Here is a 13,905-nt window from a genome sequence, read left to right on the forward strand (position 1 = left end):
CAGGTCCTGGATGTTATGCAGACTCAGTTTCCCTTGCTGAAAAATGGCGAGAATGAGACAGCCCCCTCCCACCCCTGTAGAAGGGGACGGGGGCCTCCCATGGCCCCACGTTATTCTCTGAGGGGGCCCGATGGGGGCTGCCGTTGTTTTCGTGGCGAAGTCAGATGGGTGTGGGTTCCTGTCTCAGCTCTGCCCCTCATGATTGGGTCCCCTCTTGGATCTGTTCCTTCATCCATAAAATGGGTGTTGTGGCCACCCAGCAGCACCACTCAGGCAGAGGCGGGGATGTTGAAGTCACAGCTCTGGCCAGGTCGCTGAGCCTCCCAGGCCTCGTTTTTTCCATCTGTGGAATAGGTCTGTGGGGGACAGGGTAGGGTGAACTGGCCCCCAGGGGCCTCTCTCTCCAGCTCTAAATCTCCGTGGCTGAGCTCCCCTTTCTCTGGTGCATTCTGCTCTCTTGCCTCCTTGGGCCTCAGCTTTCCCCGCCCCTGTAATGGGTCTATGCAGGAACCACGCCCTCTATGCAGGAACCGCCCCCCCCCCCCCACTTCCGTCAGCCCCTGACATCCAGGTGGCCCATCTTGGCCTGTGGACCTCAGCCAGTCCTGTCTGTACATCTGGGCTATAGGAATGACGTCTTGTCCTCATTTTTATCATCACTGCCAAGAGCCCGTTGAGGCAGCCCTTGGACCCCTGTCTGGTGTCAGCTTCCTCTGCTGAGCAGTAGGTCTGACAGACAAGCCCCAAGTGACCCTCTGAGCCTGGTTGCTCCTGGAATCGTGAGCATCCAGTGTGTGCTCAGCCCTGCCCTGGACATTTGAGCTCACACTCTAGTTCAGTGGTTTGCAAACTACAGTCACAGGGCCCAGTGCCCACCGTCTGTCTTTATAAATAAAGTTTTATTGGAACACTGCCATGCCCATCCCTTACATCTCCTCTGTGGCCAGTCTTGCACTACAGTGCAGAGTGGAGCAGTTGAAACAGACACGAAAATACCCACTGTCTGGTTCTTTATGGTACTTTTAAAGTTTGCTGACCACAGTTCTAGAAGGCAGAGAATGGATCCGTGCCACCAGCATTCCACCAGCCTCAGTTTTCCCCATCTGTACGAAGGGTCCCCATCAGCCTCCACCTGGGACCCCCAGCTTGTCCTGCCTGTACATTGGGGTTCAAGACAGTCCTCCATGAACGGCTGCCTTCGCCTGTGCCTACCACGTGGTCCAAGCCTCAGTTTCCCCATCTGGGCAATGGGTTCTCAGACGACCCAGTGAACCTCTGCTGGGTCCCCACTGGCCTCCACTTTTTTACCCAGGACGTGGAAGGATCTGCAGCAGCCCCCGCACACCTCTGCCTGGCCCTCCTTCTAGCGGGTCTGCCTGGGGCCTCATTCTTCCGGGCGGGGCAGTGGGTCCACAGGCCCCAGCGCCTCCTAACCTCTGGTCTCTCCCGCCCCGCAGGATGAGTTCCACCCGTTCATCGAGGCGCTGTTGCCTCACGTCCGCGCCTTCGCCTACACCTGGTTCAACCTGCAGGCGCGGAAGCGCAAGTACTTCAAGAAGCACGAGAAGCGGATGTCGAAGGACGAGGAGCGCGCGGTGAAGGACGAGCTGCTGGGCGAGAAGGCCGAGGTCAAGCAGAAATGGGCGTCGCGGCTGCTGGCCAAGCTGCGCAAGGACATCCGGCCCGAGTGCCGCGAGGACTTCGTGCTGGCCATCACCGGCAAGAAGGCGCCGGGCTGCGTGCTCTCCAACCCCGACCAGAAGGGCAAGATGCGCCGCATCGACTGCCTGCGCCAGGCCGACAAGGTGTGGCGGCTGGACCTGGTCATGGTCATCCTCTTCAAGGGCATCCCGCTGGAGAGCACCGACGGCGAGCGCCTGGTCAAGGCGGCGCAGTGCGGCCACCCGGTGCTCTGCGTGCAGCCGCATCACATCGGCGTGGCGGTCAAGGAGCTCGACCTCTACCTGGCCTACTTCGTGCGCGAGCGAGGTGAGGCGGGGCTTGCGCGTGCACGCGGATCTGGAGGCCGGAAGGGGGTGTGTTGGAAGGTCGTCGAGGGGGGGAGGCGGGCCCACGCGCCAGCGGTCTACCCGAACGGGGGAGGTGGGCGCACGCAAAGGTAGGAGCCAGGAGGCGGGCCTTAAAGTCCGAGGGCGGGGACAGGTGCGGTGGGAGGATCTGAGCCCTGTGAAGGGCCAAGGGGAAGAGGTACGGTTCAGGGAGAGTCTGGGGTGGGGGGCAGGTGCGTCCTGGGGCTCTGAAGGTAGAGGCAGGCCCTGACCTTGGGGGGTCAGGGGTCCAAGGGGGGTGGCAGGTCTCAGGAGGTGAGACCCTGTCCCAGGAGGTCTGTTGGCAACAGGGGTGAGGATAGGCCAGTGACGGATGCGCGGGGGACAATCTTATCCCTCCTGGGAAAGCTGGAGGAGAGCTGGGGTTGCGCTTTGTGACTGATGGTTGATCGACTCTTGGACTTCCCCCAGAGACCTGACAGGTCCCATATTTAGGCCGAGTGGGAAGCTGGGGCGCTGTGTGACTTTGGCTAGGTCACCAGTCTCTCTGGTCTCCAGCTGCCTCCACTCTGGCCCTTGGAGCTGGGTGTTTGCTGGCTCTGTGGTCAGATGGCCCACATGGAGACTAGCAGGGTTTGCGAAGATGGGGAAATCCACGGCAGCTTCCCAGAGGAGGGGGCTCCACTGAGCTGAGCTCTGCAGAACGACTGGGTAGTGATGAGTGTGGCGATATCCCAGGAGGTCAGCCGCCTAGACGGAGACGTGGCGGCTGACTGTCAGCAAGTCTTGGTGGCCAAGGGCAGGCCCTGGCTGGGAGGGCAGTGGGGTCTGTTGCCCTGCTGTTCCTGGTGGTGTGGCCAGTGGAGCTGTCAAAAGGAGGGTATTAGCATCCTTACCCGGATTGGGCCTGGGGAGACTCGCTGAGATCATGTGTGTGTGCGTGTGTGTGTGTGTGTGTGTGTGTGTGTGTAGCGCGTTGGACTCTGGCCTGCCACGTGGCGGGTGGCAGCTGTGACTGTCTTCATGAGGATGGAATCAGGTGTGCCCGGAGACCCTAACAGGCACGTGTCCCACGCGCCACCGTGCCCACCCAGGCTGGTACACACGTGGGTGCGAACCCGGGGCTGCCTGAGCGTGTCAGGTGGGTGCACTCGGGTTGCAGACCCAGCCCCAAGCCCCCGTAGACCCCACGGGAGCCCATGTGATCACAACCAGAAATGATAGAGGAAGGCTGGGGGAGGGGTGGTGAGAAGAGAGGCAACTCTGGAGCTGGACTGCCCAGATTCAGAACGCAGCCCTGCCGTGTGGTGTGCTGGCTCTGTGACTTTGCCTCAGTCCCTGTCCTGTGCCTCAGTTTCCTCCTCCGTACAGCGGGGGTGACATCCATGCCAACTCTTAGCGATGCTGTGAGGATTCCACGAAGTCTCCTGGTCTCCACTGTGTGTGGGAGGGAGAGCTGGGGCAGAGTTTCCCGGTCTTGACCTTGATTCCTTGACCTTGACCCCATCTGCCCCTCCCCCCGCCCCCACCAATTAGCACTAAACGCAGGGGGCCAGAGGCAGAGGGGTAGACAAGGTGACTGTTTCGCTGCGGGCGGGATTGGGGGTGTGGGCAGGGGCAGCCTTGGGGGCTGCAGTGCCCATTACCATGCAGGTCCTGGTCTCTCTCACCACATCCATCCTCCTCCTCCGCGCTGAGCTGATAAAATTTTGAAGCGAGTTTTCTGCCAGCGTCAGCACAATCTCCAGGCGCCTCCCCTCCCCCACCGCCCCCCTCCCCCCTTAGCTCAGCAGGCAGGCCAGGCCTCCGGGCCTCCCCAGACACCTTCGTGTCTGACTGCCGTGCCTTTGCTGGCCGGTCTGGTCAGCATCCTCACGTGAGGGCCGGGGAAGGTCGAGGCTGCCGTGCCCTCCGGTGCAGGCTCCGTCATCCCAGGGGACCACTGCTGCTCAGACAGGCCCCAGCGGACCCAGCTTCAGCTGGCTGGGAGTGAGGGTCGGGCGTGAGGGCTGGGCCAGGAACCCACGCCCGGCTCAGCTTCCTGCCTGACGGCTGGGTGATCCTCAACAAGTCACTTAATCTCTCTGTGCCTGCTTTCTTTGTTTTTAAAATGGAACGCTCAAAAATAGCTGGCCGGTAGGAATACTGTGTCCTCATGGTGAGCGTTCAACAAATAACCCCCATGCGGTCAATGAACACGGGTACCAGGCACAGGGCTTGGGCTTTGTGGACCGTTCTTATCAATGTTATCATCCTCATCAGGATCATGATTTCCCGCCTTTACCCATGCTGTTCCCTCTGCTTGGAATGCCTTTCCCGTCTGGAAGACTCCTACTTATGCTTCAAAACCCCAACTCCCAGCTCCACTTTCTCTCCGTCAGGCATTTTTTTTCCTGAGGACTTAGCAATTCTTTTCCATTCTCATGGCAACCCTGCAAGGCAGGGATCATTGTACCCATTTTACAGATGAGGAAACCAAAACCGAAAGAAGATAACTGCCCGGCCCAAGGTCACACAGCTAGGAAAGGGCAGAGTTAGGGTTCGGACATGGGCAGGTTCTGTTGCTGACACTGCTGCTGTCCTTCTCAGCTCGGTGGCGGAAGGGGATGGAAGTAAATCACAGCGTAGGATGTGGGTATCCAGTCAACGTGGCTTGACCACCCCCGGGCTGGGTCTGTGTTCTAGGCTCCTACCAGCTAGGGCCTCATCCGGGGTTCCCAGGCCGAGGCTGGCCCCCAGAAACCCCCTGCTGAGCTTCAGGTCCCCAGCTTCCACCGCAGGACCCCCGTCTTCATCTGGGCCAGAGTTATGTCTCTCTTCTCGGCCAGGCAGTCACCTGACCTCAGAGACAACTGGTCACCTCCCTGTTCTCACCTTGTGGGTCCCAGGGCTGCAGGGGGTCCAGGCCAAGGCCAGAGTGCGGTGCCCACTCAAATCAGCCCTGCTAGGAGGCCACGGGATTGATGGGGAGTGGGGAGAATGGCCCTCGGTTGGCTTCTGGGGGACGGTGTCACAGGGTGGATGGTGGGACAGGCATCCGCCATTCGGCTGAAAGGAGGTACCACCTCTAGCGTCAGAAGCAGGGCCTTGGAGCCGACGGAATGACAGAGAGAGAGGCCCAGAGACATGGGGAGACACAGAGAGACCCACAGACGCATCATACACTCGGCCCTTCCCTGTCCCAAGACAAGGGGACGAAGTCCAGCTCCCCCCACGGCTTCGGTCCGTATCTCTCCCAGGGGGTGTCAGGCGGACTGCTGGAGCCGCACCCCAAAGGAGAATCCCAGGCCTCCATCCTTGGGTTTATTTTGGAGGAGAGAAGGTTGGGGACGAGCCGTGAGGAGGTCCCTTTAGCTCTGGGGCTGCCAGGCTCATCAGAGCCCAGGGCACCGCCTGGGGCCGAATTTGGCTGCTCCAGGCATCCATCTGGCGCCGTTGTGGACACAGGGGCCTGATTCCAGGGGTGGACTCCGTGTGTGCCCTGGGGGTGGGCTAGCAGACAGCTGGGGGGCCACGGTGAGGGGGAGACATGAGCTCCACCTTAGGACATTGGAGCTGCCCGCTCAATGCGTGCATTTTAGGGGGAGGGATGTGTGCAGTTAAGCAGGGCTTGGGCAACCTGACAATTCTCGGTTAAATTAATAAACACCTAATGACAGGGAGGGGTGTGGAGAGGGATGGCGGGGCAGGCGCTCTGGCCAGGGAGGGCCTGAAAGAAGTGAGGGAGCTGCAGAGGAATTTGAGTGAGGGTGTGTGGGGCAGTGGGGGCTGCAGTCAGTGCAAAGTCCCTGGGGCCGGAATGGCCCCGAGCACAGGTGCTAGTGGGGGACGCGCCTGGCAACGGGGAGGCCGGGAGCAGGTGAGCGGGCTCTCCTCTCTCCTGCCTCCCGTTTGAGAAGGAGTCTGGAGAAAGCAGAGCCCAGAGAGGGAAGCCGCCTGCCCAGCCCCGAAGCCCAGCCAGGCCTCCCCGCCCCCTCCGGCGGCCTGAGAAACCTGAGGCGCGGGCGGGCACCGTGCCAGGGCGGGAGGGGGAGGGGCTGCCAGGCCCGCCCGCTCCGGCAGCTGCCAGCCCTCCCCGAGCCCCGCCAGCCCAGATGGTGCCCATCTGCTGACGCTGCCGTGGGCTGGCCTCCCGTTCCCGCCTCCTGTTCCCGCCTCGTTCGGTGCCAACCTCCCGGAAGGGCGCTGCGGGCAGGGGCTGGCTTGGGAAGCTCGCAGCTGCTAGAGGAGCTGCCCAGGGTGCCCAGGGAGGGGTCAGGAGGAACTGGGGGCAGGGGTCCCCGTCGCCTCCTGGATGGACCTGGGAAACAATAATAACAACAGAGATAATGGTAACAGCAAACACATATCGTGTGCCCGGTGCTGAGCCCATCCTACATCTGGTTTCATTCTCTCCACCACTCTGGGAAGGAAGGACTATTACCTTCTCCCTTATTTCAGATAAGGACACAGTCCCAGAGATGGTCAGCCGCTTGCCCAAGGTCACACAGCTCCTAAGAGGTAGGGCGAAATGAGAGCCCACAGATCCTGACTCCTTGAAACCATTAAAGGAAAAAAACCTAAAAACCGCTTTTGAGGTTATCAGATGGAACGCACACCTTCCTAGTTGTACAGATCATGAAAAGAGCTGGCCCGGAATACACAGTGAACAAATGAATCAGTTATCAGTGAACGTTCCCGAAGTGCCTGCCGTGCCCAAGCCTGCGGGCTGGGGTCTCCATAAAGCACACCCTGGGCTCGGATGGCAGGAGAAAGGGCCTGGAGCAAGGGGGCCTGGATCAGTCTCAGCTCTGCTCCCGGCTTGCCCTCTCTGGTCTGGGGCTGGGGGAGAGCTGAGGCCAGGAAGGTAGGGCCTTGTGGGGCCACAGAGAGAAACAAGCCAGACCCTGACTGAGGGTCCTGCCGTCTCCTCCAAGCCCTGTTAATCTTTATCCCAGCACTGGCTCTGTGCTGGGGAGACAGAGGGCCGATGTGGACGGGAGAGCGTGTGAGGGCACCCGTTGGCTTGTGTAATGGATGCAGTTTGTGTCCACACGTGCTCCGGGCTGTGTGACCTCACACCGGTGCATCCCCCTCTCTGTGCCTTAGTTTTCCCATCTGGAGAGTGGAGAAAATAAGAACTATGTCCACTGCATTGGTGATTGGAGTGATCCCTGGACAGCATACAGGAGGCCCTGGATAAACGCTCAGTCCCTTCCCGGATCCTCTTCCCAGCCCCAGGTGGCAAAGGGGAGGAACCTCAGTGCATCTAGTGAACCAGCAGGGGCACCTGTGACCCAGGATGGGCCCCCCCCCCCCCCCGCACTGGAAGTCGCCTCTCCAGGTGTCTGGGTGGCGGAGGGGTGAGGGGCTCTTGGCAGCCTGGATTCCCCCCGGGGCTGAGCAGGCAGGTGGACCAGCCGTCTGTCTGTGCAGAGGAGGTGGCAGCCCAGCGGTGAGGTCCAGACACCAGCTGACGATGTATTTATAGCGGCAGCAGGAGTCCTCTGGGCTCCTGGTTAGCGGTGCTGAGGGAGCCGCTAACCCAGCAGGTGGGAGCCCAGTGTCCGGAAGAGGTAGGGGCACGATCTGTAGCCGGATGGCCCCGGTTCAAATCACGCTGCTCGGGAGCTGTGTGACCTTGGGCAGGTGACGTCACTGCTCTGGGCCTCAGTTTCCTTGCCTCGGAAATGGGCATGATACAGATGGTGCCTGCTTCACCGGGCTGGGTAGGGTTAAATGAGTTAATGCATGAAGAGTGCTAGGAACAGGGCCTGGCACAAAGCAAGTGCTCAAACATGACTTGGTGCCTTAAAAAGGAAGGCGATTCTGACACCTGCTACACCATGGATGGGCCCGGGGGACATGATGCTCAGTGAGAGAAGCCAGACACAAAAGGACAAATACTGTTTAATTCCACTCACAGGAGGTCCCTAGAGAGTCACAGCCACAGAGACAGGAAGTAGATGGTGGGGGCCGGGGGCTGGGGGAGGGGCCGGGGAGTCCGCGTTTCACGGGGACAGAGTTTCAGTTTGGGAAGATGAGAAAGTTCTGGAGATGCACGGCGGGGATGGTCGCTGGACATTGTGAATGTACTTAATGCCACTGAAGTGCACACTGAAAAATGATTAAAATGGTAAAGTTTATGCTACTGATATTTTACCACAATTTTAAAAATTATTTGTTGTTGATAATAATTTGTAAATCAACTAGGCTTCAATTTAAAACTTCCCAAAAAATGATAATAATACTAATAGTACTCGTCTATTATATTGCAATGATAAATGATAAAAATAACATCAGGGATGGTGATATAATCCTAGTTATTATTATCACCGCCTTTATTATCATCTTCATTCCTTTGTTTCTAGCCCCAGCTCTGCCCTCTGGCCAGCTGGGCAACCTTAGGCAAGTTAGTACCCATCTCTGTGCCTTTGTCTCTTCATCTGCAAATTGAGCATAGGGAGGGTCCAGCGATTGGAGTTCAGATCCTATCTATGAGAAAGGAACCTCTTAGCACGAGGAGTGCTCAGAAATATTTGGAGTTCTTTCCTGAGTAGCCTGAGTAGGTCCTCCCTCCCCCAGGGACACCCCTGCATGGGCGCCCAGCTTGCATGCCTGCACCTGCCAAGGCAGGGCCGCAGAGGCTCCTGAGGACCCGAGAGGTGCGGAGCCCTCAGAAAACGGGAGGCATCTCGGTGCACCTGTGGCGGCCATCCCGGCGTGGCGGGGCTGCAGTTGCCACCCTGGCCCTGTGCCCAGCGAGCCAAGGGGAGGCTGAGGGCAGCTAGGGACATCTCCGGGGCCCCCTCCCCCCCGCTTCCACAGACAGCTGCCAGGCCGGCCCCTCTCCCTCCAGCTGGGTGTGGGCAGGAAGTCACAGATGGTCAGAGTCGGTGAGGGACAAGGGAGGGGGCACGTGGGAACACTGGACGTCTTGTCCAGATCAGGAAACTGAGGCCCAGAGAGGGGCGGGGCCTTGCCCAGGGTGGCCCAGTAAGGGCCTTTCCTCTGGTCCATTCTGTCCCATCTTCTGTCCCAGGCTGACTTGGATGGGTGCCAAGATGGGGGACCCGGGTACTTCAGGGTAAATGGCTTGCAAATGGGAGAGGGGTTTCAAGGCCCGGGGCGGGGTGGGGTGGGGGCGCGGGTGGCTGGTGGTGCTCTAGATTGCTAGAGCTGAGGTCTGCTCTAGATCCTCCAAGGGACAAGTTCTGGAATTTCCAAGGCCTGAGTTCTAGACGCTTCAGAGCTGGGATCTTTACCATCTGACAATTCTAGAATTCTCCTGGGTGGGTTCAGAGCAGCACAATTCAGTAGAAGTACAACTCGAGCCATACAGATAATTTTTCTGGTATCCACACTTAAAGGTATAAACCTACAGGGGAAATTAATTTTAACAGCCTATTCTGTTTAACCCAGGACATCCAAAATATTGTCATTTCGACACATAATCAACATGAAAAAATTATTGAGATGTTTCACCTTCTTTTTTGTCCTAAGTCTTTGAGAGTCACTGTGTGTTTTGGACCCGCCACATTTCAGGCGCTCAACGCCACACGTGGCCAGTGGATGCCGCGTCAGCACTAGAGCATCTGCGTTCCAGAGAGTTCCAAGGCAGATCTCAAATCTCCCAAGTTGGGGTTCTTGAGAATGTGAGGACAGATTCTAAAACTCCCAAATCAATCATCAATTATCCAATCAAGTATCGGTTTCGTCGATATCCAAGAAGCCCTTAAGTGTATTCGTGACCATGGACGACAGTTTCCAGACTTCCACTCGTTGGGTTTTCACACGGCCAAGGACAAGCTCTAGAATGTTCTCGAGCTGGGTTCTAGAACATCCAGGGCAGGTTCTAGAATTCTCTGAGGCAGGGATCCAGAAAGTTCAGGTCAGAGTCGAGTACGCCTGTCCTCAGACCCCGGGTGACTGAGCGAGCAGAGCATTACAGAAAAGATGCCTGCAGAGGGAGAAGGAGGTCGATTTTCATTTTTCTGAGGCTTTTTCCAGACTGGCTGAGTCAGGGGCTGCGTGCTCGGGGGCAGCAAGGTGGATGGGGGCCCTGTTGTGGGAAAAGGTTTGGGAGCTGCCCTGTGGGCTGCCCGGAGGCGGCAGCAACAGCTGAATGGGCCCCTTGTTCCTGACCACACCCTCCCCTTAGGGTCACCCCAGGACGAGCTTCATTCGCTTAGGCAGCCCGCTGTCTTAAAGAGCCAGCGCCCAGAGAGAGGGGAAAAGGGGGGGGGCCGCTTCGCTCCCAAGCCCCACCCCCAAGCCTCCCAAGGATGGAGGAACTGAAGTGCATATACATGCGGGGGGAGCACCGAACCCGGACCTCCCAGCCCCATGTGATCAGACGGTGGCCCTGAGGCTGTGTGTGCACGGTGGGGCTTGGGTTTCATCTGGGACAAATTCCTTCTCCTGTCTCGGCCGCCGTTTTCTCCATCTGTATCTGCAGCTCCGTGTTCCCACCCGTGGGGGTCGTTGGGCAGATGGAAGTAGTATCTGGGCCAGGTTTGGTACACAGTCGGCACTCTGCTGTGCCCATCGTGCAATTATGTAGCCCCGTTTTACGGAGGAGCCGAGCCACGAGGCTCTGGCTGAGGCTACGCAGCCCAGATTTCACCCAGCTCCGCCACCTCCACCCTCCGCTCGGGGCTGTGAAGCTTCAGGTTGCTCGCTGGCCGTCTCCGGGCCTCAGTTTCCCCTTCAGAGCAATGGGAACCGCCCCTGCCCGCTTTCAGGCTAGAAGCCTTTCACTTCTCCCGCCCCGAGGATGCTGTGGCTGGCAGTTCAGGGCATCCCCCAGATCGGAGCCAACCCAGAGGGCCTCGAACGGAGCTGCGCCCGGTAGCCACTCTGGGCGGCCTCGGCGCTCCTGTGCCCCAGGCCGGCCCCACAGACAGCCCGGGACAGGTTGCTGCCGGATGGACAAGCCTGTTCCCTGCTTCCTTATGTAACCAGGTTATGCAAGGGCAGCTGGCCTGCTTACATAAGGGGAGGCCGGGCCAGCCCCAGCTGGGGAGGGGGAAGCTCTTAAAGGGGCTGGTGTCTCCCGTGTCTTCCCTCCAGGGCCCTGTGCCAACCCACGGAGGGGAGCCTTATAAACTCTGGCCGATTCTGTACTCATCAGCGCCATCCTTGCCATCACTATTATTATTGCTGTTGATGTTATCGTCACTCTGTTCTTTCCCAGGAGGCACAAAGCCCACTCTGCTTCTGACCCTCGGCTAGTCCCTTCTCTCCCTGAGCCTTAGTTTCCCCATCTGGGCAAGGGGAGTGGTGTCAGTGAAGGAAGGCAGTGGGGCGTAACGGGGGTGCTGGCCCCGCCACCTGCTCGCTGTGTGACCTCAGGCAAATGGCGAGCCTCTCTGGGCCTCGGTTTCCCCATCTGTAAAATATGCTTGCCTCTCTAGGGTTACTGAGGGGGAAATGAATTCAGACATGCGAAGGGTTAAGATGGCATCGAGCACACAGCCAGCACAACTTCGTGGTAGTCAATAGATATTTATTAAGCGCTTACTGTGTGCCGAGCCCTGTACTGCGAACAAGACAGACAAAAATCCAGGCCTTGCGGGGCTCACAGTCTGGTGGAGGAGATGGACAAAGAACAAGTTCGCGATAAGGGCTATTGAGAAAAATAAAGAAAGGCAAGGAATAGAGTGGTGGGCTATTTGGGGAGGGACTGTCTGAGGACTTAACATTTGAGCTGAGATCTGAGGGTGAAGAGGAAGCAGTTGTGTGAAGAAGTGGGGAAGGGCACCTTAGGCAGAGGGCACAGCCTATGCAAAGGCCCTGGGGCAGGACCTGGTGTGTTGGAGGAACAGCCAGGTGGCCCTAGCGGATGGAGCAGAGTGAGGGAGGGGGATAGAGGGAGGAGGGGAGGGCAGGGAGGGGACTTGGGCTTTTACACCTAGGGACCTGGGAGCCCTGGAGGGCTGTGGGCAGAGGAGGGGCGGGGCCTGACTCAGGTGCTCACAGGCGCCCCCTGGCCACCGTGGGGAGGACTGACTGTGGGGCGTGAGGGTGGGAGTTGAGAGACCAGGGCTGAGGCCACCGCGCTGGTTCAGGCTTAGGCGGGCGACAGTGGGGGCCAGCCAGGCAGAGGCTGCTTCCAGAAGTGTGAGAGTTCAGTGGCAGTGGTCAGCATGGGTGGAGCAGGACAGTGCACGTTGGTCACCTGGATTATGGAGCCCCTTTGGAGGCTGGCGCTGGCCCCCTTGCCTCCTGCTTGGACCTAGGCAGGGAAAGGAGGGGCGGGCAAGTGCAGGCCCCTCAGTCATACCCAGGGCCCCTCCTGGAGTCAGGACATTGTTTGCGGGCAAGCTGGAGAAGGGCTCTGGTGCCTGGGTGGCCTGCGGGGCTCTGCGCGGGCTGTGCGGGCAACTGCCCGGTGCCCAGCCCCAAGCTGGGTGTTCCACCTGCGTGGCTGCATTGTTCCCGTTTTTATTCCCCATCTCGCCAGGTGAGCTTGGGCTGGCATCTGCCCCGCCCTGCACCTCAGTTTCCTCATCTGTGAAATGGGAATGATCATCCGTAACTGCTCGGTGGGTTCCAGGAGCACTGGCACACAGTAGGTGCCCATTCAGTGATCAGCAGCAATTGTGCAGGAGGCTTGGGAGTGGGGGAGCCCCCCGGCATGGGAGGCAGGCATGTGGAAACCCACGATACTCACTGAGATGGGCCACTGGGCAACTAACCGAGTCCCCGCGACTGAGCCCCTGTTTTGTCCCTGCAAAATGGGACCACAGTCACAGAACCCCTGTGACACCTGGTCAAAGGCCAGCACAGAAAGGCATGTAGGCTGCTATCACACTGTCCCAGCCCCATGTGACACCTGGGGAAACTGAGATCCAGAGAGAATGGGGGTGCTTAGCCTGGAGTCACACTGCCAATCGGGCAAGGAGATGCCCCTGGAACAGATGGCCTGGCTTCAAGCCATTCAGAGGGCCTCAGTTTCCAAATCCATGAAATAGGCACACTGTGGGGGTCAGTAGGAATTACTGGACACCCAGGAAGAGGCTGCAAGGATTTATCTGGCCAGTCTAGACACCTTCTTCCTGGGGTACTGGCATGAACTATGGGGGGGTGTCTTTGGTTTCTCCCCATCCCCCTCACCCAGTTCCCCTTAGGTGCTGGCAGAGGAGGAGATTCCTGGAGGCTCCTGGGTTAGCTGGGGCCCTTCTGGCCAAGGAGGGGGCAGTAGGAGCCAAGGCCCCTCTGCCTGGAAACTGCAGCCCTGTCTGGCTGGAGCAGGCCTGTCCTCTGCCCTGTAGAAGGGCTGGAGCTGGACAGTCTGGCCCATCCCAGACAGACAGGGCTGTCTGTCTTTGCTGCATACCTACCATGTGCCTGCCTAGCCTCTGCCAGACCCAGACACGTTCAGTGAGGCAGCAGGTGGTGCAGCCAAGTCTCTCTGCGTGGGTCGAGTCCCAGCTTTGTGCACTTGGCCCAACTGCCTAACCTCCCTGAAGCTCTGCCCCTCTGTAAATCTGTATGTAGCTCCTAGGATTATATGTAGCTCTTGGCAATATAAGCACTCACTAAATGGAAGTTATGATTATTATCATTTTCATACACTGTTCTCTCTCCCTCCCTACAAGCCCCTTCTGTGCCTGGCAAACTCCTACTCAGACATCAAGGCCCCAGCTCCAATGTCCCCTCCTCCAGGAAGTCCTCCTGGGCCCCCAGGCCAGGTTTCTGTTATTTTCTTGGGTTCCTCCTGCCCAGAGGTCCTGCCCTGTGATATCCAGGACCTGAAGCAGTTGGGTGGGCTTCCCAAAAGAGAATTTCTGCTGATCCTCATTGAATGAAGGGGGCCCGAGATAGGCAATGCTTAGGTGATATTCTATACCCCACCCTCGGCCTGTTGTAGAAATCCCTTGTATCACCACTGGTTGGAGTCCATGCCCTTAAA

The 13,905-nt window shown here is 58.7% G+C and overlaps 1 protein-coding gene across 8 annotated transcripts in view; it reads left to right on the forward strand.

Moving 5' to 3' along the window:
* Nucleotides 1-13,905, forward strand: part of NFIC (nuclear factor I C) — a 62,989-nt gene that overhangs the window by 14,292 nt on the left and 34,792 nt on the right. For all 8 annotated transcript variants that reach the window (XM_067033137.1, XM_067033138.1, XM_059060042.2 and 5 more), the window contains exon 2: nt 1,458-1,989. In XM_067033137.1, coding sequence (XP_066889238.1) covers nt 1,458-1,989 — 532 coding nt within the window. The remainder of the gene's footprint in view (nt 1-1,457; nt 1,990-13,905) is intronic.

Source organism: Kogia breviceps, chromosome 4 (genome assembly GCF_026419965.1).
Source record: "Kogia breviceps isolate mKogBre1 chromosome 4, mKogBre1 haplotype 1, whole genome shotgun sequence".
NCBI classification, from domain to species: Eukaryota; Metazoa; Chordata; class Mammalia; order Artiodactyla; family Physeteridae; genus Kogia; species Kogia breviceps.